Raw genomic sequence first — 25828 nt, forward strand, 5'->3', positions numbered from 1 at the left:
TGAGAACTTCAGCTATCCTAGTCAGGGAGGGAAAACTGTTGTTTTTATAAGTAATAACAGTGAACACTTAAAAAAATTGAACTGTAGTTGATTTACAATATTGCATAAGTTTCAGGTATAAAGTGATTCAGGTGTGTATATATATATATTCTTTTTCAGATTCTTTTCCATTACAGGTTATTACAAGATATTGAATATAGTTCCCTGTGCTATACAATAAATCCTTATTGTTTATTTTATATACAGTGGTGTGTATTTGTTAATCCCATACTCAATTTTTCTCTCCCCACCCCCACCCCGCCTTTCCCCTTTGGTAACCATAAGTTTTCTACATCTGTGAGTCTGTTTCTGTTTTGTAAATAATTTCATTTGTATCATATTTTAGAGTCTACATAAAAGTGATATAATATTTGTCTTTCTCTGTCTGATAGAGGGTCTGTGGCAGTTAATGACGATTAATGCCTGTGTACTTTTCAGAACATCGAGTTGAAGGTTGAAGTAGAGAGCCTGAAACGAGAACTCCAGGACAAGAAACAGCATCTGGATAAAACATGGTGAGTTGCAGTTTGAACTAGTTGAACTCTTGGTCCTTTCCAGTCTGGCTCATTAACTGAGAGCAATAGATTTGGAACCAAATTCCTTACCCTTAACTCTGGCATTTGAATGCTGCATCCAGTTAAGAAACTGAAACAATGTGCTTTTCTTTCCTTGGGCTCCAATAAGTCTGAGAGATGTTGTCATAGATTGGTAAATTCATCAGACCTAAGCTTATAAACTTCCCAGTCAGTAATCTACTAATAACATCCAGGGCTGACATAGACTTTGGCGGAAATGGGCACTCTCATATAGTGCTGGTGAGAGTGTGAATTGTGATAACATTTTTGGAATGTGGTACTACCTATCAAAATAAAAAAATTAGCACTTCCCTTGGTCAAATAATTCCTAAAAGGAATCTATTCCTTATAAATAAAAGCAAGAGTATGAAAGGATAAACGTATAAGGATATTAACTGCATCATTATTTGTAATGGCAAAAAAAGAACTAGGAACAACTATACATCAATAGGGCAATGGTTGAAAACATTTTGATATAAACATACTGTGGAATATTATGTAGTCATTAGAAGGAATGAGTTAGCTCTATATTATTATCCTGATGGGAAGTCCCTGATAGACTAAGTAAGGGGGAAAAGTACTGAGTGATATTTAGAGTATAAGCCCCTTTGGGCAAAGACAATCTATGTGTACATGTGTTTGCTTGAATATGAATAGAAAAAAACTGCAGGGTTACATACCAAACTCTTTAACATTGCCTGTATCAGGGGAGTGAGAGTGGAGTTTGTGATGGGGAGAAGACTTCAATTTTTTTTCTTTCTATACCTTCTGTATTGTTAAGATGGTTACTTTTATAATTTACAGTTTTTATAAATAAAAAACCCTTAGTTTTAAATGACAAGTACTATTGAAATTGTTACTAAAAATAATTTTCAGATTATATCCTAGAATCAGTATACATTCAATCTGATCTGGCGTTCCTTCTATCTCCACAGTATTTCTTGATGCTTAGGATGATAGTCCAGCAACATCAGAATACTTAAACCAGACTCAACTATACGTAGTATGCTGGAATTACTCAATACTTACTATGGCATTAAGTGAACTAATAGATTTTAGGAAAACTTATAATAACAATTGAGTTACAAGTTTTGAGATTTGTGTAGTGCTTTTTAAAAAAAATTATATCATTTCAGCTTTTAATTAAGAGGCATTATCCTATTTTTAACAATGAGAAAACTAAGGTACAGAGCATTAAAGTCTTCTCAAATGAGTGGCAGAGCCCACATCTTCTGGCATCAAGTCCAAGGCTCTTCGGACTTCACAACAGCTGTAGCCTATTAAATCAGGCATTCCTGGCTGACTTACTCAGAAAATGTATAACTTCCAATCTTAAGACATTGTAGTTAGCTGTTGTCTATTGCATTTATCAAGGAATATGGAGTCAAAGTTGATGATTCCTGAGGTCTATTTAAGGGTCTTAGGTTATTCTCTTGACTTGTGTCCCTTGTACAACAAAGACCCTTCTACCACCAAAAGGCTGCATAATGACATGGGAACTCAAGATAAATATAGTCTCTGGGACAGTGCTGAGTAGTGTCCACTATCGACCAAGGAATTCTATAATCTTTAGGGAAGTTCCATTTGGTCACCATGGACACAGCCTTCTGGGGCAAATATTAAAATACTACTGGGCTTGGATAGAGCAACTTTGATTTATCATGAGCCTATGAAGGTTCAATATCATTCTCTGCCCTGAGAACAAGAAGATTGTCCATGGTTCTCAACAAATGGCTTAAAACAAGAATAAAACCAAACCGGAATTAAGATCATTCAGCACCTGATACTGCCCCCAAATTTCTAATCCTCAGACATCCAAAGGCAGCTGTTGTTAGCTATAAATAAGCTGGTGACACCTTACCCGCTTCATGCTAGCGCCTGGGTATTCATTCCTAAGGACATCAGAGAAGCAAAGCTGGGCCAGAACCCTGAGCTTCCATAGATTAAACGTCTGCTTTCTGCATGGGATTGTGGGAAAACTGGATAGAACTCTGGGTAGGTAGCCCAGATTCAGGACAGTCTATGGGTTACTGGCTGTAAAGGAGAAAAGTATTTCTGTGGCTGTCCAAATGGATATTCTATTCCAGCAACCTAAATGGAAGGAACACTCTAAATTCAAATAGCAAGACAAGCAAGGAACTAGCAAAGCACTCTGGGAGAGCAGTCTTAATGGAAAAGTCCAGGGACAGATGATGGTGAACATGGATGCTGAGTTCTAAACCATTTGATGACTACCTGCCTTTCATATGCAAGATTCTTCTCTTGAAGCTATAGCAGTAATGAAGCCTCTAGGTAGTCAGGTATATTCTGATTGACAAACAACACAAATCAGAGTTCCTAAAAGATTACCTGAAAAGTTGGAAAGCACAAATAATTGCAGAGGAAAAAAATACTTCATTTTTATTCTCATCAATGGGACTCTGAATTACTGAAACAGCCTTAATGGGTCCACTTGCTAAATTATGTGACTGGCTCTGACTGGCCAATGCTCTGGTTTTAGCACTGATGTGGAGAATCTCAACAGCCATAATGAAGCTGAGCTCCGGCGCCAGTTTGAGGAGAGACAGCAGGAGACGGAGCATGTTTACGAGCTCCTGGAGAGTAAGATCCAGCTTCTGCAGGAGGTGAGTATCCACGGCTAGGGGTTCCCTTTTACCTCTTTTCCGACTGCTCTGCCTCCTGGCATTCACCTTTTCCCTCCCTAAAGTACCTATGTTTGCAGCCTTTCAGGTTTTGTTCTTTTCTCGTTCCTTTTTGCAGGAATCCAGGCTAGCAAAAAATGAAGCCGCACGGATGGCGGCTCTGGTGGAAGCAGAGAAAGAGTGTAACCTGGAGCTCTCAGAGAAACTGAAGGGAGTCACCAAGGACAGGGAAGATATACCAGGAAACCGGGTCAAGCCCAACCAATACACTGAGGCCCTGGCCCAAAGGGACAAGTAGGTGCTTTTGGTGCTCTATTTGCCATTTGTCTTTTGCCTGTTCTCGAGCCTGTGTGAGTATATAGCAGCTGCACTGTTCCCTTTGAAGGACTTACGGTGGACCTTCACCATTACCAAGACTTTATGGTTCCCACAAGTAAAGAAATCTCTTTTTAGGGCTGCGTCTTTAATGGTATCCATTAACAGAACTGACTAGCTGGCAATCAGGAGACTTAAGTAGGTATAAGTAGAACAATGGTCAAATGGTAGTAAACAAGAGACATGGATTCACTTATTCACATTTACTGAGCACCAGCTATATGCCAGACACTGGGCTAAGCACTCAGGTTACAGAGATGAAAGACCCACTTCCTGTCATCAAGACACACGTTACACAATTTTAATAAGTTCTCTGATAGAAGTAACATGGGATGCTCTGGGGTGTATAGAATTGTCATCTATTCCAGACTAAAAGAGCAAGGTGCCATTGAAAGTGTTCTGAAGGAGGTGAAATCTGAGATGAGTTTTGATGAGTGAATAGGAGTTATAAGAAAGAGTGTAGGAGGTGAGTGGGGAGGGGGAATGTCCTGTACAGGAGGAGACACCATTGAGGGGAGATACAGGGAAGGGCATATTTCAAAACGTGTAATTAGTGCTATGTAACCAGAGCAGAGGGTCTGGGGAAGACTAATGAGAGATAAGCTGTATTGGGAATAGGGGGTCTGATTGTGCTGGCTTTGTATATAGTAAGGAACTTGAGTTTTCTCATAAAGTAAGTGGGCATTTGTTGAGGCCACCACTGTGTCTTGGTTACTGCAGCAACTTCCTAACGGTTCTCTTTACTTCTGGTTCTACCCTCTGCATTCCATCCCAATCTAACAATTCAGAGCAGCTTTGAAGTGGGAAGTTCAACAATATGAAATTGACAAATGATTTAGCCTCTTCAAAGCATGATACTATGGTGGCATAAAAAGCCTTAAGTGGTTTTTAACTGAATAGGTGAAAACACACACAAGGTACGCACAGTGACCAATGTGATCTTTTTGAGACACAAATCTGATCATATTATTGCAGAGCAATTTAGAAAGTTCTCCAACATCTTTAGGAGATAAAATCTGTTCTTAGTGTGGCCATCAAAGCCTGTTATGATTTGACCCCTGATTTCCCCCAGACCCATCCCCTACCAGGACCCCTTCATATATCACTGATGCCAGACTAGTAATAATAATGACGACTAAGGTTTGTTGGGCTCTTGCTGTACAGCTGAGCTGAGTACTTTACATTCTTGTTTAATTCTCCCATAAAGTTTAATTCTCTCATAAAGTTAACGATCCCATGAGTTAGGGATTATTATACTTTATAAATGAAGAAATTGGCATTTAGAGAGTTATGTAACATGGCTTCAGGCATTGCTGGAATCAAAACCCTAAAGGCACAGCACCTCCAGAAGCATATACTGTGCTATGTCAGGTCCCCAGAATTTTGCTCATGCTCTTCCTTCTGTGGGAAACGTGTGTTTTCCCTTCCTGGTGAGCTCCTAATTCATTCTTCAGAACTCACTAAGGCATCAATGGTTACTTCTGTGAAGGCTTTTGTGACAGCAGAATTAAGTCTTTATATTGTTTTGTTTTTAAGGAATTTTGCCTTTTAAAAATATTTATTTATTTATGGCTATGTTGGCTCTTCGTTCATGTGCGAGGGCTTTCTCTAGTTGTGGCAAGTGGGGGCCACTCCTCATCGCGATGCGCGGGCCTCTCACTATCGCGGCCGCTCTTGTTGCGGAGCACAGGCTCCAGACGCGCAGGCTCAGTAATTGTGGCTCACGGGGCTAGTTGCTCCGTGGCATGTGGGATCTTCCCAGACCAGGGCTTGAACCCGTGTCCCCTGCATTGGCAGGCAGATTCTCAACCACTGTGCCACCAGGGAAGCCCTATTGTTTTGTTTTATATGCACATCCATTAGTGTACAGTTCTCTGTGTGGTGTTGTATTTTCTTCAGATCTTCCCTGCTAGGTTCCCTGAGACTGTCTCAGTCCAATAAATGCTTGTCAAACCAAAAAAAGAAAAAAGAAACAAATGCATACCTGACAAGTAAATTGAGGGAGTTCATATCAGATGGCCTTGAATAGCTTTGTAAAGTAGGAGACTAGATTATCTGTAGAGACTGAGGGTCAAAGGGATGAATGAGGTATGAGCTTGAGAAAAGTAGAGACATTCTAGCACAGATACTGTGGGGAAGTTGATATGGAGTCCACATTCATCATCATAATTATCATTATAGCTTGCCTTTGTATAAAGTTTTTAAAGTTCTTTCTGATCCCCAAATCTTAGCTGATCCTCATACCTTAATTTAAGGGATTCCTACTTGACTTTCTGATACCCTTCACCTTTCTGCCAAACTATTTTCCTGCCAAGGTGCTATCACTATCTTACATACACAGGAATAATAAGCAAAATTGGAAACATTTCATCTAGTACCAGCACATTTCCTAGGATAGGTATCTCTAGTACTCAAAGACTTACACACAGAGAAACAGCAAGATATGCCCTGCACGTAGTAGGTGATGAATAACTGTCGAGTTGAAACTGTGGTTTATATACATCAGCACAGCATGCATAGTCTTTGACAACTGAATTCTAGTCTGAATTTCCAGCCTCTTCTCCAGCCATTGTCTCTTCCCACCAGCCTTTCCCCCTTTTCCCTTCCAGTGATGCTTCCCCATATGTCTCATATCTTCATGCCTTCATTCCTTCATTTAAACTCCTCCCTCTGAGCCTGGAAAATAACCCAGTCTTCACAATCTCTTCTCCTGAGCTTCCCCCCAGACTCCTCCAAGTCAAATGAATTGCTTCTTTATCTTTCCTCCTGTAGCTCCATGGCAACACTCAGTGTACTATTTGGTATATACCTCTGGTGTGGTAGCCCTTATTATATTCTATCTAATATATATAGCTGTTGATATAGCTGTGCCTCCCCATTTCCCAAACTCTTGGCACACAAACCAAAAGAACTTAAGTTTCTATAGAGCAGAGATTGTGTGTTTTCCAACTTTATATTCCCAGTACTTGGTAGTGTGCATTGAGTTATATACATAATGGTTACCTAATAATTGTTTTTTGAATGGAACAATAGCAATTTAAAAAACTCTACAACTTCTGGCCCCTATTCCAAGAATTTTATATCTATGGTCTGTAGATCCATGGATTGGCTTCAAGAGGTCTCTGAACCTGTGACAATGTAAGCAAAAAATCGTTTGTGTATATATTTGGGGACTGGGGCAGAGAATACATGGCTTACTGAATAAAAGTTTCAAAGAGTTCAATGACTCTTTGTAAGGTAAAAACTTACTGTACTGGACCATGCTATCTTTGGAGTGGGCTGAAAAATAAAAGTAGTAATTGTACCATGGCCATAATTGTTCTTACTTTTTCTTTGCTCCAGAAGAATTGAAGAACTGAGTCAGAGCCTGGCTGCACAGGAGAAACTTGCAGAACAGCTATCTCAAGAGAAGCAACAACTGCTACATCTGTTGGAGGAGCCAGCTGACATGGAAGTGCAGGTGAGGTTTGGGCTGTACTTCCTGAGGCACAAAGCTTCAAGCTTTCAGGAGACCTATTTTACATTTATATGTATTCGTTTTCTATTGCTGTGTAAGAAATTACTACAAATTCAGTGGTTCAAAACAACATGTATTTATTATTCCAGTTTTTGTGGGTCAAGAGTCCAGACATGGTTTAGTTGGGTTTTCTGCTCAGGGTCTCACAAGTCTGAAATCAAGTTGTCAGCTGGACTGCTTTCTCAGCTAGAGACTCACTTAGGGAAGGTTCCACTTCTAAGCTCCCTGAGGTTGTTGGAAGAATATCTCCGTGTGACTGTAGAAGTTATGGCAGCTTGCTTCTTCACAGCCAACCATGGAGAGAGACAGTCTCTTGCTTCTCTCCCTTCTAGACACTCTTTTAAGAGGTTCATCTGATCAAGTCAAGCCCCTCAGTGTACTGTCCCTTTTGGTTAACTTAAAGTCAACTGAGTAGGGACCTTAGTTACATCTGCAGCAACACTCCTTCACTTTTGCCATATAGCAGTGCATAACTGTGTAGCAATATCCCTCACCTTTGCTGTATTCTATTGGTTAGAAGCAAGTTACAGGTTTCTTCACACTCAAGGATTGTACAAAGGTGTGGATACCAGGAGGTGGAGGTCATAGGGGCCATCTTAGGATTCTGCCTGCCACCCTAGTGATGTATAACTATAGAGAATGTATAGCGTGGTTTTAATATTGAAGAGAGAACCCTCACTGCTGTGAAAATTATTGCATTAATCTGTATTGTTGTTCTTGGAGGTTACCTCAGAGGGAACTCCCCTCCTTCATTCAACTTTTAATTTACTAAAAAGGTACTTTCTGAAGGAACCCTAGAATGTATCTGTGCCCAAGCAACATACACAATTACTAGGTATTCTTACAAATCTTAGATCAATGATAAAGCAAAATATGTGCAGTTTAATTTATTGGTCACATATACTAAGGTTGGAATCAGGATAAAAAGAGCAGTGCTAAAAATTAGTATAAAGCAGTGTTTCCTCACCTTTCCTGTGTCATGACAAAAATAGCAAATAATAATAAGAAACATGTAGAAAAAGGCATGATTTACAACATAATCAAATTGCTTAAAACCAGTGACTTTTTCTCATTTTTCTCATTATCCACTGCTCTTTTTTATCACTCAAGTAATAAATAGCAATTACCTAAAAGTCTGCAAATCCAAATAAGCAAAAAAAAAAAAAAAAAAAGAAAAAGAAAGAATTACAGTTTTCAATAGCTATGATAAGTATAGAAGAAAGGCAATGATTTGGTACATTTTTTAAATTGAGGCCCTGCAATAAATTCACTTATTAATTATAATTTTAAAAAATAATGAATGATAATATTTATAAGGTGTAGCAGTAAATGGATGGAGCTCCTCACTTGAAAGTGACCATCCTGGGTGCTTAGGCCACAACGAGGGCAGAAGAAATCACTATCTTGGCTACACTGTAAACACCTTGGACTCTGGATCCATTTTGGTTGGAAAGCTCTGGTTAACAAACTCAGGAAATGATGTGTATGCATATAATTTGATAGATATGAGTAAAAATTAAAGTTTATAGGCTTTTTGCAAGATACATATTGAAATGTATGGAAGATCCCATAACATTTTTTAATTAGGAATAACTTGGCTGGGAATTAGGAGAAGTAGGTTTCTATCCTGATTCTTTCTTTATTAACTGTATGACCATGGATACCTCACTCTCAGCCTCCATATGTGTAAAATGGGAAAATTAGCCCAAACAATCTCCAAAGTATCCTACAATTTTGACATTCTATTCTAATGAGTCCAGCATCATTGGGGAAAGTGCATAGTCCCCAAGGTAAGCACTTCGAAAGAAAAATACATAAATTCTGAAATAAAATCACTCTCATTGTTCTAGTTTTATAGTTACAGACATATAGAAACATATATTTAGGTACACATACTTATTTTCATTAGTATCTTTGGTAAGCACTGAAATGGGTATATGTAGTTCAATATTTGCAATGCTAATAAGGGGAAGTGTGTTGGTATCAGTTTTTAAAACAGACTTGAAGAACAGAAAAATTATAATTTCAAAGAGACTAAATTATTTACAATCTATCCTAAAGGAATGCTTAGAACAAGGTTAAGTACAGCGTCTAGAGGATTATAACATTGGGTGAGCAGAAGAAAGAAATACATTGTCACATAAATTGTGCTAAATTTATATGCTTCTTTAATGTTGCTGGTACCTATAAAAATTTATTATTATTGTTATTGCCCAACTCTTTGTACATTTATAAACCTGATTACATCATGCTGTGAATTCTGTCAATCAGTGTTTCCCAACATTTTTCAGAGAAAGTTCAGTTTCATAGGAGCTGATTATGTGTCTATGTTACTCTGAAGTAAAGTGACTGAGGCTGGTCATGGTTGGAGGTGATTACCTGTGTCCACCTTCAGAGCCTCCACCACCTGAGAGCTGAGGGGCTGGCATCTCAGCACAGTGGTGAGCCATTTTGAGGCACACTGGCCAGAATACCCAAGCTGGAAAGATCTGCCACAGGGGGCCTCTGACAGTAGGTCCTCTCAAATGTGGAGGACAGAAAGCCTCCCATAGCTCATTTTCTAGTTTCTCCCTTTGGGTCTGTGCCTTATGAAGAAAAAAACAAAAAAACTAGGCACCAAGTACTGCTCATTGTGCGTAGAATTATTTTATATTATCATTTCTAAAACAGCCCAAAGAAGCCTGGCCAGAGAGTCAGCCTTTTAGTGAGTGTTCAGATAATCCTCTGAAAACTTCCTTCTCTCAATGTGTGTCCAGACTCCAAAAGAAAGGAAATGGTTTTGGTCACTGTGCTTCTATCTTATATTCTATGGCCTAGACAGAAAGATTGAAATGATTTCTGTAATACCTTGGGAATATTTAGCCATGCTCAAGTGGTTCAGATTGACTTAACGGAAGGAAACATTCAAGTCGCAGTTTAGAGGAAGAATCTTGGTCCTTCAATAACGGATTCTAGTATGAAGTCTCCTGGATTTTATCTGGGGAAGCAGAGTGGTATGAAAGAATGAGCTCAGGTTTTGGAATTTGATCTCAGTCAGCATCAACACTTTTTATATGTATGGCCTTGGACAAGTTACATAACCCTTCCAAGTACAATTTCCTCCTCTGTAACGTTCATCTATTTGTAAGGGTTAGAAATAGTATATGTGAAGTGCCTAGCACAGTGCTCAAAACACTGTAACTACTGTTGTCCTTATAACTACTGTTGTCTACGGTAACTACTGTTGTTAACAACCTGAAAGAGAGTAAGGCTGTTCTTAAAATGAGTAGTGGCTAAAAAAGACATAGTCAATGAGTCAGATATTGTAAACTTCATTCACATTGTAACTATCTTTGTCTTACAAAAGACAATGACAAAATTATTAAGTATAGCAGTATTAGTGAGATTAATGGTCACAGTTCTCCCTCTGGACCTGTTAGCCTTGCACATAGAAAAACTGTTTTATAGGCAAAGACCAAACTCAAAGTTGTCTATTTGTGTTATTGCTCCCCAGGAAGACCACAACAGAGTGTGAATCATTCAGGGCAAATTGATCACAATGAGAATTATATCTCACTTTTGTCCCCTAGACAAAAAGAAATATTGAAGCACATTCTATAACATCTTGGGATCATGTAGTCACACTCAAATGGTTCAGATTATTATAATATAAAACCTAGAAGTAAAGTCACAGGATTTCTTAAATACATTCCAAATATAATTTAAAATATTTATCAATGAATATTCAACAACTTTTCTGTAGTAATAACATCAGCACAATATGGTAGCATTTTCTACGTGCCAGGTGCTGCTCTAAATACCTTATATAATGAACTCAAATTAGTTTAAGCCTCAAAGCAATCCAGTGAAGTAGATACTGAACTACATGAAACATAAAAAGAGATTAATTTATAATAAACTAATGTTTATTTTAATATGTAAATTCTTGGGCACAACTATATTAAAGGATATAAAGAAATAGGCAGGTGCTTGTATGGGAAGTCACAGCTTCAAATGCAGTCTGGTGCAGGCATGTTATATTGGCAATTCAAAACTGGCAAGGGACAGTGCCGTTAGTTATGCTCCAGTGGCAGTGCCAAAATGAAAAACTCTTGGTAAATTTCCAAATGAACAAATAAATTAAATAATATTCCTTTAATTTATGTAGCAGTTTAACTCATAGAAAAGTCAGAGTATATTAACGTTGTGTTCATATATACAATAGAATTAAGTCCTAGGTCCAGATGATTATATAAACAGTTTGATTACCTGCATCACTGCCCAGTGGAATATTTGAAAGTCATTCACATTTTGGAATAATGCTTTGTCTTGCCCATTGAAAGTTATGTAGCCCCCCTAGCCCCACTCATCATTGAAACAAGAAATGCCCCCGCAAACTTCCAAAATGCACTCTAGGATATGGCTGCTCGATAAGAACCACTGGTCTAGGGGGTCCTGGCCTTCAAAACGTTTAAAGCCCAATAAGAGATTGGCATGTAAACAAAGAACTAAAATGCAGTGTGATAAATGAAGAGAGAGCAGTATACTCATAGTGCTAAGAGGACCCAGAGTTGAGAGGGATTAACTCTATCTTTGGAAGTCAGAGAAAGCCTCACTTGGAAGTCAGCCTTGACCTGGGGCCTTAAAGGTTGAGTACACCAGGCAGAAAGTAGGAGAAGGGCATTCTAGGTTAGGGGAACATTATATACAATGGTGTGGAACACACCTAAGGAATTGGAAGTAATTGGTGTTTTCAAATATATGATAAGTGTTGGAGAATGATGGAATATATAGCTGGAAAGTCCCATAAATGTCAAGCTAAGGACTTCATGTTGTAGGCAATGAAGAACTAAAAATTTAAAAAGTAAGCAAAGGGAATAAAAGCTTATGATTGCATTATACAAAGGCAATCCTGGTGGTTGTTTAGACAGAAGACTGAGCAGATAACTGATGTCACCTTTTGAGATAGCAAATCATGGTTTGATGCAGCTAGTAACGGCTTCAACTAGCCCATTCTGTGAATTAGATAAAGGTAAAGAATATTGTAAAACCAATTATAAAGCACTTTGTCTAAACAGTGATGTGTGACAACTATTTGTGACACCTGAAGTCCTTGCTAGGGGTGTTATCGTTGCTAACAGTAGCAGCATCTTAGTTCTACTGTATTATACTCAAACCTGAGTCTGCCATGCCACTTCTATTACTCCACCACAGGAACCATACCTCTACAATGCAGAAGGCACAGGTTCAATTTCTAAGCCCTGGGTCTGCTCCATAGAGGCTGAAGAATTCTCTCATCGCCAGCAAAGCCATCCCTTGAACCCCTTACAGATGTTAGGGAACAGAGGAGCTTGAGTTCTGAGGCCTGAACTCCAACCCCTCACAACTGGGGACACCACAGTTGGGCTTTAGAAGAAAGAGAGCTCGCAAGTCATACGCTTCTAGGTGTGAGTTGTCCAGATGAAAAACACTCATCTTACTCCACCTCCCAGAGATAAATACTTCTCACGTGATCCCAGTATGAAAGTCTGGACTGGGAAATAGTCTCTGAGTACAGGAAGTTTTACTTCAGAGCCTTTCTTCCTCAAATAAGAGAGACAGTTTTGATAAAGATTATTTGGTTTAATTGATTTTATTATCCCTCTAGTTGTTTGACTTTTCCATTCTACCAAAACATTGTTCAGCATCCATTTTAGCTGGAATGTACCTGTAGAATACTTATGAACTTCTTTTATATAATTAACTTCATAGAACAACAAAAATGCCACAAACTTGACATGCCACGGATTGACAACACTCCATGTATGCTCTCAATCCTCCATGGCCATTTGGATTGACAGCATGTGGTGACCAGAGGGCTCAGGAGCTTTGTGATGGCGCTGTCATGCTGCGGCAACTTGTCTACCTCTTTCTCACTAGGGAGTCAGAAAATCTAATAAAGTGCAGTTTACAAAGCGTTTTTCTCTTCCTTACTGAAGGTTTCCACAGAGTTGCAGGGAAAAGCTGGCAATCATTCCAGTTATTGATATTATTCCCTTCTACAGAATGGTGGAAGCTTTATCTCAAAGAACATTTTAAATGAAACCAGACCTGGAGGGTAGGAAGGTGGGGGTCGGGGGGGTGGGGGAATGGCGGCGGGGGTTGGGAGGGGTGGTGTGGTGCAGAGGTAATGTACTTGCAAAGGAAACGTCTGGAGGAATCCTTGTTTTGTTTCCTCTTTTTTCTCTCCATCTTTCCCCCCAGTATTATATAAGCACTATTTATTAATGTGTAATTACACTGTGGTTGGCCTAAAAAATTAAACAGGACAACAGAATTAGGGAGAGGCATCCATTAAGCCATCAGGACCTTCCTACTCACACAAAGCAGCCGACAGTCAAGCCATTGCATTTATGCCTTGTCTGGAACCTAATGTAAATAGCACTGCATGCAGTGAGGCAGATTTCCTAAAATAGCAAACATTCCAGTGTTACCGTGGAGAGATCTGACATAGAGGTTAAGGCAAGAATGCGCTCTAAATGCTCAAGGCAGAGACTGAAAACCTGGCAGGGATTAGCAGCTCAGGCAGCTTCAGCCAACTTCATGTAAGAAGAATTTTTTTTAGAGCAGCTTTTCAATATCCCTTTCTTAAGCTGATGAATATTGAAGCTGGAGACTCATTTACAAATCCTCATTCAACGTCACTGTCTCCCAGGCAAACCTTCATTGGTAACATGTCTCAGAAATGGACTTTATCAGATGGAAAAAAGAGGGGCTTCTTCATAGCTTTATTTATTGAGCACTTACAATTGCACAGGTACTGTAAGGTGAAGGAAGAGGAAGACAAAGACATAAGGTTTAGTCTCTGACTTCTAGGGATTACAATCTAATTGGAAGGTAAGAAAGTCTCTGATGGAAACAAAATACAAGGCAGGAGAGAAAGGAAAAAATCAGGGGCTGGGGTGGGCCGTGAAGATTCTGGTCTGTAAGGAATGAGAAGGATTTTAATAAGACATAAAAATATTAGGCATCAATTTATTTATTCATTCAATGATTATTTACTTAGATCTGGGAACATACTGATAAAAGTACCTCAGAAGATGACAAGATGAGTAAAGTGTGGTTCCTCTTCTTAAGGAGCTTACCAGCTAAAGGGAAGAAGGCAATATGGAAAAATGACACACATATTACTATAGGAATAAAAAGTGCTTTGGAAGGTCAAAGAAGAGAAAGATGTCTTTTGAGGGGATTAAGAAAGGCAGCTTAAAGAAAATACTTGAAGGTTGGTTAGGATTTTGACAAGAGGAGATGGTAGTAATGGGAAAGAACATTACAAGTAGATAAGAGAGCGGTAGGGAAGTTACAGGTAAGGAAGCAGTAGTTGGAATAGTGAGGGTGTTCAGGGGGACAGTGAGTTTAGGCTAGAAAGATAGGGTGATACTAGAGTCAGAGGGCCTTGGATGGCAGGTCAAGAAGTTTATGATTGTGGGTAAGTCATGAGGTCTCCAGGTTACTATGCCAGAAAGTGATATATCTGAGATCTGTTTTAGGAAGATTAGTCTGGAAGGAGGAGTGAGTAGAGGAGAAAAAAGGTGAGGGGACTAACTATCATGGAACTCTATTAAGATATGAAGTCACTAGACGGTAACCAAGAATGGAAGTTTTGTGCTAAGGCAAAAGAACGAAATAAAATTTTAAGATATAATAAGTCATTCATTCATTCATCCGTTCATGTAATCCAGTCCATGACTGTTTATTGAGTGCCTACCATGGCCAGACACTGGTGCAATTAAGTGCTGGAGAAACAGTAAGAATAAGCATGGCAGAGTCCTTCCCCTCAGGGAGCTTACATTCTAATAAGGGAGCTAGTTAAATAACCACGTAATCAAACAAATAATTGCAAACTGTGATGAATACATTGAAAAAAAAAACAAAGAGCAAGGATCAGCAAACTTTTTCTATAAAAGGCCAGAGAGTAAATAATTTAGACTTTGCAGGCCATAAGATTTCTGCTGTTGCAGCACAAAAACAGCCATATGCAATACATGAAGGACTTGGCATGGCTGTGTTCCAATAAAGTTAATTTACAAAAATAGATGGGGGTCGGATTGAGCCCACAATCCATAGTTCCCTGATCCTTAATAGAGAATTAGGAGGAAGGAGGGGGAGGCACTATAGTTAAGGGGAAGACGTCAATCAATCTTTCCTGGGGTAATTTTGAGATGTCTCTAACACATACAGGTGCAGATACAGATAGGTAGTTGGCCATTTGAGAGTTGAACTCAGAGGAGAATTCTGGAATAAAGATATTCTTTTACTGGTTCTGAGCACCAATTCCAACACGTGTATTGAGAGCAGGGACACTTCCCACACAGCACCGAGCAATTCTTAGACACAGAGTGTTCAAGAATTCAGCTCAATTCTGACACTGTCTACCTGGAGATAGCATCAGAGGCCACAGGTTAAGGATTCAGTCTTATAAGAATACCTCCACACCCCTCCCACTGCTCCCTCCCTCCCCCCTCCTCCCCACCCCTGGGCTTCAGACAACAGTTGCAATCCCAGTTTATCACCTGTGCTTCTGACCAGCAATAGATTAGAGGTTCCAACAACGCCTCCTTGGACTTCAGACACCAGTCACAAGTCCAGATGTTACATGTACTACTGACTGTCTTTAAATTTAGAGGTTCACATGACCCCTTCCTCAGGTTAGATTAGTTTGCTAGAGCAGGTCACAGAACTAAAAGAAACATTTTACTTACTGGATCCCTGGTTTATTGTATCAGGATATAACCCAGGAACAGCGAGATGGGAGATATGCATAGGGCAAGGTATATGAGAAGGAGTGTGGAGCTCCCAAGCCCTCACCAGGCACCTCCCTGAATTTCCACATGTTCACCAACCCAGAAGCTCTCTGAACCCAGTCCTCTTGGTATTTTATGGAGGCTTCATTACAAAAGCATGATTAACTCATTGGCCATTGTCGACTGACTCAGCCTCCAGCCCCTTTCCCTTCCCTGGAGATTGGAGTGTGGGACTGAAAGTTCCAACCCTCTAATCACATGGTTGGTTCCTCTGGCCACTACTGCCAAGCCGCCAACCCCCACCCCCACCCCACCCCCCTCCCCCTCCCCCACCCCCCCCACCCCCGCCTCAGTGTCCTAGTGACACTCCAAAACTCACCTTATTAACAAAATAAAAGACCTTTATCACTTTCATCATTTAAGAAATTCCAAGGGTTTTAGGATTCTATGCCAGAAAGGGGGACAAACCAAATATATATTATTATAAATCACAATATTACAAATATATTGGAAGTTACTCATATAAAGGTGGAAAAGGATGAGATGATATTGAAAGAGAATAGAGGTGAAAAAGGCCTAGGACTGACCCTCATTGAACACCTACAAAAAGTTCATAGTGGGTATGACTCTTACTCTGAATTCACAAATTTAGTTTTGCAGGAAATATCACATTTACTTTCTTTAAATCAATTTAATGTTACCCTGAGTCCCTATCCTAATCAGGCTGGTGGGAAATTAAATTCCATTCATTTGGTTCTTCCTCCTCCCCACTCTCTCAGTTATGTGAAGGTGAAGGTCCCTGGGCTTTATCAGGTGTCAAAGCATCAAGGAGACAACTCTGATCATTGGTCCACCACTGAAGCACCCCTGCCCCAGCACATACAGTTCTACTAATCCTAACTGCTTGCTACATTGGACTCTTTATGGAGCCCCTTGACCTAGAGTCTAGCCTCTCTAAGTCACCCAGTGCCTTCTCCCCCACAGGTCCTGCTTCTTCTGCAGGGCACTGATAATGGAGGTGGGTCCTTGTTACTCTTTCACCCCCTCCCCAGTCTCTTCCCAACTGGGGTGAAATCTCACCCTCTCCTCTTTTGTTGACCTCAAAGACATTACTCTCTTCTCTTCCCCACTGGGACACCTGGCTTAATCTTCTCAGTGTGTTTAGAATTTTATCCAAGTCAGGAAATTCATTTGACTTCAGGCAATCTCTGCTCTTTGCTCTGCAAAAAATCCCATGTCAAGGGAATGCTAAGGGCCTTACCATCGGACTAGGAAAGAGGTAGGTAGGGGTATACAAGTAACATAACTATATCCAAAAATTTACCCTGTCACCATTTGGTTAGAGAAGAAATGTGAGATGAGCTGATAGAGAAGTAGATTAGGATCTTTTTGTACAGATATTGAAATGCCAAGCTAAGAGTTTTGGACTTGGTGCTATAGGTAGTGGACAATTATGGATCTTTACTATGAATGTTCTAGAAATAATATGCAGGATGATTAGAGGAGTAAGTTTCTAAAGCTATGTGACATGATTCAGGTTTCAGGTTTTAAGAACCTGAAAAGGACAGTGTAGGGAAAATGCAAAACAACATTTCTGAACACACTAGAGATGTTTAGAAATAGAGTCAAAAAGAATTTAGCATTTGGCTTGATAGGGAAGGATTCTGAGGAGTTAAAGGTAACAACTCCTTAGTTTACAAGTTTACTCTATTGTAGAAAATGGTATGCCTGACCTCATCTCTCCTGATCCTTCTCTAGATGTTGACAGTGTTAACTACCCCTCTCATTCTTGAAACTCTGTCCCCCTCTCACCTGTGTTTTGATTGTGGAAGAGCTCAACTTAGTGTTTTTCACTTAGTTTTTTCCTCAGTCCCTAAATACTGCATGTCCCATGTCAAATTTTGTATTATCTTTTTGCAAATGGACTCAACTCCCACATCTCTGTTTGTTTAGGCAATTTTTTTCTACCAATCTTCCAGGCCAAAAACTTTATCTCTATTTTTAACCTTTTTTTCCTTCATCCTCTCTGCATATATGTCATCAAGTCCTGCTGCTCGTTACTTCAAAATGACTCTCATATTTACCAGTTTCTTTCCATTTTTATACCAGACCTTTTTTATCTCACATGTGAATAATGGCAATGGATTTTTTTTTTAACTTTATTTATTTTTGGCTGCGATGGGTCTTTGTTTCTGCATGTGGGCTTTCTCTAGTTGCAGTGAGCAGGGGCTATTCTTCATTGAGGTATGCAGGCTCTCATTGTGGTGGTTTGTTGCGGAGCATGGTCTCTAGGCAATGGATTTTTAACAGGTCTTCCTGTAACCATCCCAAAACCTGTTCCCTAAAACTCCAAGCCATCCTGTTGTCTGACTCATTTTCCTAAAACAAACTTTTCATCATGCCATTCTTAGCTTAAATTCATAACAGAAAGTCCAAATTCTTTTGCCTTTCTCAAACATTAACCAAATTCTAGTTGCCAATTCCCTCCATAGCATAGTGTCTGGCTTTCAGTTCGCCCTTTATATATGTTCTTTGAATGAGTAATTATTGAGATGTACAGAGTGTATGTATAGATGTATAGAGTAGGATGAACCTGGCCACTGAGATATCCCACAAAATCTTTCCCTTTACTGACAGGTTAGCATCATATTTAACCCAACTTCCAAGACTTTTGATGATGCTGTTTTCTTTTTCTGGAGTCCTTTCCCTGGTTTCCTCCATTCTAAGATCCATCTCAAGTCCCACTCTTACCCCCTTCACCTGTACCAGCTCATACTTAACTTCTTCTGCACTTACATTGAAGTTGTTGGTACCATTTAGTTTACCAATCAGTTATTCTGATTGTAGCATGCGCATTCTCTCCCCTTCAACTAAACTGAAAGCTCTCTGAAGACAGAGAAAAAACAAAAACAAAAACTGAGTTTGCATAAATTTTTGCTCATCAGTTGATTAACAAATATTTTGAAATTCACTTAAACAGCTGTGGATATTTAATAACCTGAAAGACTGCAGTGTTTACTATTTTAAAATCAATTCTGCTGATAACCATATTATAGCAATCTGTAGTTGAACTGGAAATCTCCCAGTTTTAAAACAAGTGTTTTGAAATGCTGTGCTATTAATTAATGCAAAGCATGATTGTTTCTGGATTCTTAAAGATTTCCAACCAACAGAGGGAAATCATGAACGTGCTTGTGGTGTTACCATAAAGCCTAACTGGCTTTACTTTGATATTCTTGCATTTCCTCATCTGCTTTTGCTTCTCTGCCAGAATCACTCCCCCCACCCCCTATGGCATAGATTTTAGTAATTAGAACAGCTATTTCCAACATCATAACTAGGATAATGAAAGCTAATACAACTGGTTTGGGACATGGGGATTTTTCACCTCTTGGAAACTCCCTCCCAGCCCAGAATTAGGTCTTAGAAACACTACAACACAGGGAGTACAAAAGTAGCTTCGGTTCGAAGAGAATCTTCCTGGGCCCTCAAATCTAGAGATCAAAATAGAGATAGTGCAAAAGATCCCTACCATAATAATACTTAGGAATCTTGTTCCAAATGGGCATATAGTTCTCTAAATTCAACAATTTTGTACGTAGTTCTTCATTAATGGGATTTTCCATTTATCTGCAGAACTTCTGATCCTTTGGCTGACATTTGTCTGAATACACTTTAAGAGAGTTCTAATTCAGTAGTTTTCAAAGTGTGGTTCTCAGCAGCATCTGCATGCTCTGGGAATTTCTTAGCAATTCAAATTCTTGGGCCCCTTCTCAGACCAACTGAATTAGAATCTTGTTAAATCTACCATTTAACAAGCCCTCCAGGTGATTCTGATGCATGCCAAATGTTGAAAACCACTGTTTAAATTCAATATGTTTATTTTGTAGCTTAGGAAATTAAGGGCCAGATATAAGTGATTTGACTTAGGATAGACAGCAAATATGTGCTTGTGAATGCATTTATCAATCCATTTTGAGGGCAAACTGCTGATATATAAAATTAATCATTTGTTTAACTCATTATCGCTTATCATAATATGAAACCTGTTCTCAGTAAGATTTTCCTTTATTATGTAACTTTTGATAAGTTTTAGAAGTAATCATCCTATTTTAAATCATCACAAAAGCCCTAGGTTCCACCTTAACAACATGCTTTGCTTCAATCGTAAATGTATGGTGTGTAAATGTATATAAAACAATATTTTCCAACACTCATATGGATAGGAACTATGATGTTTTGAAGTCGCAATTGGGCCTTTTATAGAATTCTTCTGGGCTATATTTTCCCAATTTTCAAAGCTGTTCCTATGATAAAGTTATAGGGGTTACTTTCCATGAAAGAAATCCCTCAGATTAAAAATTTATGGGTAATACATATTTTTATACTAATTTACTCCTTATCTTTTTTAATTGAACTATACTAACATAAAATCTACAGATAAAGCAGTCAGTTCAATGAGCTTTAAAACTGTACACGTCCATATAATCATCACCCAAAACAAGATATAGAACATTTTCATCACCCCAGAAAATTCCTTTGTGCTCCCTTGCAATTAATCCTCACCCCCCATAACCACTTTCTGAATTTCTATCATTATAGAAGTGGTTAGACTTTAAGTTGTTAGACAAAATAAATGAAATCACACAGGATATAGTTAAATGGCTTGTTTCACTGTTCATTCTTTTTTTTTTTTTTTTTGCTGTACACGGGCCTCTCACTGTTGTGGCCTCTCCCATTGCGGAGCACAGGCTCCGGACGTGCAGGCTCAGCGGCCATGGCTCACGGGCCCAGCCGCTCCGCGCCATGTGGGATCTTCCCGGACCGGGGCACGAACCCGTGTCCCCTGCATCGGCAGGCAGACTCTCAACCACTGCGCCACCAGGGAAGCCCCCCATTTTTTTTTTTTTTTTTTTTTTTTTTTTTGCGTTACGCGGGCCTCTCACTGTTGTGGCCTCTCCCGTTGCGGAGCATAGGCTCCGGACGCGCAGGCCCAGCGGCCATGGCTCACGGGCCCAGCCGCTCCACGGCACGTGGGATCTTCCCGGACCGGGGCACAAACCCATGTCCCCTGCATCGGCAGGCGGACTCTCAAACAACGGCGCCACCAGGGAAGCCCCGCCCCCATTCTTTTTTATTGATGGTTAATATTACATTATATGAACATATCAAAATGTGTTTATCCTATCTTCTTCTTAGTAACGTTTTTTTTCTTATCACAAAATCAATACATGCTTATAGAAAATTTTAGAATACAAATGAGGAAAGAAGAAAATAAGTATCCATAGTTCTACTCTCCAGACATAATCACTAATAACTTGTATATCCCCTTGAACCTTTGTTTATATAAGTTGTCCACATATATATATATCACATATTATAAAAGTTTTCATTTTTTAGGGTTCAAGTTTTACCACTCAGACTCTGATATAAGTGCCTTAAATTGGCACAATTCTTAGTTTTAACTATAGAATATTTCCTAATTTTAAAACATTTTAAAAATAATATATGAATATACATTCATTGCCCCAAATTCAAATGATACATGGTATATAGAATAAAAGTAAATGTTGCTGTTCAGCTCCCCATTTTCTTGCCTCCCCATAGATAGCCAGTGTTGACTAAATACAAAATCTTGACCAAGATAATATTGATAAACCATGAAGTGCTGAATTTATTATCACATAATTTTCCTTGTTTCATGTTTTAATTTTTAATTTCAATTGATCTGTACAAAAGTGATCTTTTAGTTTTATAATACCAAATGATCACGTTTAGGAGTGGTTCTAGTACTCTAGTTTACTATCTGTTTTGAGATATGGTCTTTAAATATGTTCTCTGGGCGTGAAGAGTGCTGTCTTCAAATTTTCTTTGATTGTTGAGTGATTTATTTCTATCTGTTGGAAGCCTAGATATGTATGTATAGCTCTTTCAGTATGTTGATCTTTACTTACACATTCTTTACTAACATATTCTTCAATAGTAAGTTGCCTTTTCTCCATTTATACTGACTTGCTCTTCTATACCAACTACCCATATGTTGTCATTAAAGTTTAGAGACTACAGGTCAGATGAATACAAAGTATTATTTAGAGTTTGCTCCCCAGGAGCACTTTGTTTCATTAATTACTTTGTTTCATTAGCATTTTCCCCAATAGGAAAAAGTGGCTGGCATCCACATTCAAAGATGAGGCCTTGATTAATGTCTTAATTTGCACTTTTTGCACTTTTGAGTCTTTGCTGTTCTTTAGGATAATACTTAAGACAGGGTATGGCAGGGTAGTGTCCTGGCAGGCCAGAAACTCCTTGCCTCTCTATAGATCACTATGGATTCCAAAGATTGTTACGACTGTTACTTAATTTCTTCTGACTCTGAAGCTCATATCCCTAGAGGTAGGCAAAAATGCACCTGTAGTGAGTTTTACTTGGAACTCTATTTTACATTCTTGGTTTTGGGACCAGAACATGCCTCTTTAGGTGAAATCACAGATGCAAAGTTCTGTAGCCTACTAAAGCCAAAGCTCTAAGGGCTGTTCTAATCTCTCACGATGGAGCTACTAAGATTTTGTTTTGATGATTAAATAAGAGAGTGATACAAGTTTATGTGTGCAGAGCCCCGTAAAGCTTTAAAATTACTTTAAAATATTGCATTATATTAAAATAATAATATTAGCTATTATTATTGACTTGATATGAGCCAAAATCTGTTAAAGCAGTTCCCCCAAATCATCTCATTTAATGCTCAGTAAGAAGTTGGGGGTTTATTATGGGCTTTCATCGAAGGCCTCTGAATGTCTCCAGGTTTAGGAGTATGGGCTGTGCCCTGGAGATGAGGTTCAGAAATACTTTGACTGTTGCTGGCCTTATTATCTCACAAAGCCAAGTTAGTGAAATCTAGCATTATTTTAATTGGGAAACATCCTGCTCTGGGAAAACTCCAGATGATTGTGTGGGACTGTTTTTCCTCCCATCTGGAGTTTGCATACCTCTCAAGCCAGGGAGAGAATTGTTTATTATAAACGGACATTGACACCTCGATTCCACCTAGAGAGCTCCAGCTTCCCTCCACTCTGTGTGTGCAATCTAAGTTCTGTACCCAAGGCTGGGTGACTTACTACTAGATGATGCTGAATAAGACAAGATACTCACTGAAGTCAGTGAAATTCCCAGCCCCACTTCTGCAGACAGCAACACTCTCTGATACTCTGGACTCTTGCTCAAATAAATAAGGCCTTTTGTTATAGTGTTTGTCTCCCCTCCCCACCCCCAAAATAAGGCCTACAGTCTACCTGAACCTGAAAGAGGATTCAGTGATGACAATCTACTCTCAGGTGTCTACATTCTTGAAAAAGCTCATTTTCTCTGTTATCATCAAAATCTTGGTTAACCAGCTGCATTCATGTGGCTTTTGTTGGACTCCTTCTCAGGTGACTGACTGCTTTGTGCCCTCTCTCGATTTCTTTTCTAAAAAAGGGCAAATCATCCAGGACTGCTAAACTCAACCGCAACATCACGAGGGGAGAAACACTTGTCCTCTTTTCTAGGTGCTCCCAACGGTCGAGGGGGAGGTTGAACTGAGCCTCCTAAAATCCGCCCTACTTGCCACCTCCGGTTTATCAACCCATTCTCCCTGGCCGCTTGTGAAGACCTGGGGCCTTTTAATCCAGGCACTGGACTGGGTAGGGAGAGGAGGGGGGAGCTGCAGGCGGGAGGGAGGCGGCGCGCAGCGGTACCTAGTGGCGCTGCCAGGCTGCTCCATCCAGAGTACGTGGCATTACCCGCGGAGAGAGGGGGAGGGGATTCTGCTTTCTCCTCCCCAAGCAGAGCCTTGGGACATGCCGCAAGGGCGGAAGGGAGGATCCGTGAGGGAACTGGTGCGCTTTGGGGGTGAAATTTTAGCAGATAAAAGTGGCCTAAAAGAGGTCAGCATCCGTCCTGCTCTCCACTCCGGTACCCACTGCTAGAGCACAGATCTGTGTTCTACCGCGAAGAGCACTAAGTCATTTGGGGGCGAGGGAACGCGCTCGCTACCCCGCATGCGCAGAGCGAGGAGCCGGCCTCCGGGACTACAGCTCCCAGAGGAGTTTGCCGGTGGCCGCAGGCGCCGAGCCTGTGGCGCCATCTTGAAATCTGATCTTCAATCTCCGAGTTTTTGCGTCAGCCGCGGGCTGCCGCTTGTGGACCGCGAACCCAGCCAGCTGAAAGGGAGGACATTGAGGACGGCACCGCGGCTGGTGGGAGAGACAGCTGGAGGAGACATGGCAGGTTCTGAGCGCGGCCTGCGCTGCTGTCACTCAGCATCCCCCTGAAGTGTTTCCTTGCCCGCTCCCTCCCCGAGGGGCGGGGCTGACCACTCTGGTACCCAGAGCTCGCGCGCGGGTGGCAGCGAAGCGCCTCTGCAGAGTGGGGACCCCATCGGGCTGTGCCATGCCGGCCGGAGGCCACCGGGGCGGGAGACGGAACGCAACCAAGCGCCAGTGAGTGATCACCGAGCAGCAGCCGCATCAGGGAAGCTCGGCAACCGCAGGAGGGAAGATGAAGGAGATTTGCAGGATCTGTGCCCGGGAGCTGTGCGGAAACCAGCGGCGCTGGATCTTCCACACGGCATCCAAGCTCAACCTCCAGGTTCTGCTGTCGCACGTCCTGGGCAAGGATGTCTCCCGGGATGGCAAAGCTGAGTTTGCTTGCAGCAAGTGTGCTTTCATGCTTGATCGGATCTATAGATTCGACACCGTCATTGCCCGGATCGAAGCCCTTTCTATCGAGCGCTTGCAGAAGCTGCTGCTGGAGAAGGACCGCCTCAAGTTCTGCATTGCTAGCATGTATCGGAAGAATAACGATGACACTGGCGCGGAGACCAAGGCGGGGAATGGAACTGTTGACATTTCCGGCTTACCCGATGTAAGATACTCTGCACTGCTCCAGGAGGACTTTGCCTATTCAGGGTTTGAATGCTGGGTAGAAAATGAGGATCAGACTCAGGAGCTACACAGCTGTCATGCTTCGGAAGGCCCCGGAAACCGACCCAGGAGATGCCGTGGTTGTGCAGCTTTGCGGGTTGCTGATTCTGACTATGAAGCCATTTGTAAGGTGCCTCGAAAAGTGGCAAAAAGTATCTCGTGCGGCCCTTCTACCAGGTGGTCCACCAGCATTTGCACTGAAGAACCAGCATTGTCTGAGGTTGGGCCACCGGATTTACCAAGTGTGAAGGTACCCCCAGATGGAGAAAGCATGGAAGAAGGGACGCCGGGATCCTCTGTGGAATCTTTGGATGCAAGTGTCCAGGCTAGTCCTCCACAGCAAAAGGAAGAGGAACCTGAGAGAAGTGCAAAGGAACTTGTAAAATGTGACTGTTGTTCAGATGAACAGGCCCCACAGCATATATGTAACCACAAGCTGGAGCTAGCTCTTAGCATGATTAAAGGTCTTGATTATAAGCCCATCCAGAGCCCCCGAGGGAGCAAGCTTCCTATTCCAGTGAAATCCAGCCCACCTGGAACCAGGCCTGGCCATATCATGACAGATGGAGTTAGTTCTGGTTTCCTTAACAGGTCTTTGAAACCCCTTTACAAGACATCTGTGAGTTATCCCTTGGAGATTTCAGACCTCCAGGAGCTGTGGGATGATCTCTGTGAAGATTATTTGCCACTTCGGGTCCAGGTATACAAAATGGCTGCATAGTGCCTTTCTGATTGAAGTTAGCTAGCCTCAGGCTTCACATGATTTCTGTCTAGGTGAAGGTTAATAATATTCTAGACTTGAGAAAATTAATCATTGAGCCCATTTGTGTCCCCTTTAGTAAATGTGATTCATTCAAATAATTTGTTTTTCACAGTCCTCTTTATAAGATTATCTATTGGCTTTCCCATTAATTATCAAAATTGCACACCTTTTAAGACAAAAAGAGAAAGATTTCTA

At 40.6% G+C, this 25828-nt stretch overlaps 1 protein-coding gene across 17 annotated transcripts in view; it reads left to right on the top strand.

Annotated features, from left to right (window-relative positions):
• The window catches only part of PDE4DIP (phosphodiesterase 4D interacting protein), a gene marked incomplete at both ends in the record, with an annotated part of 218443 nt that overhangs the window by 103501 nt on the left and 89114 nt on the right, over positions 1-25828 (top strand). For 9 of the 17 annotated variants that reach the window (XM_079696963.1, XM_079696965.1, XM_079696977.1 and 6 more), the window contains 4 exons: positions 478-554; positions 3115-3238; positions 3375-3550; positions 6974-7091. In XM_079696963.1, coding sequence (XP_079553089.1) covers positions 478-554; positions 3115-3238; positions 3375-3550; positions 6974-7091 — 495 coding nt within the window. Of the gene's footprint in view, positions 1-477; positions 555-3114; positions 3239-3374; positions 3551-6973; positions 7092-24445; positions 25571-25828 lie in introns of those variants that run through there. The other 8 variants (XM_079696972.1, XM_079696962.1, XM_079696973.1 and 5 more) reach the window with 1 other exon arrangement.

The sequence above is a fragment of the Hyperoodon ampullatus genome (assembly GCF_949752795.1).
Source record: "Hyperoodon ampullatus genome assembly, chromosome: 2".
Taxonomy (NCBI): Eukaryota; Metazoa; Chordata; class Mammalia; order Artiodactyla; family Ziphiidae; genus Hyperoodon; species Hyperoodon ampullatus.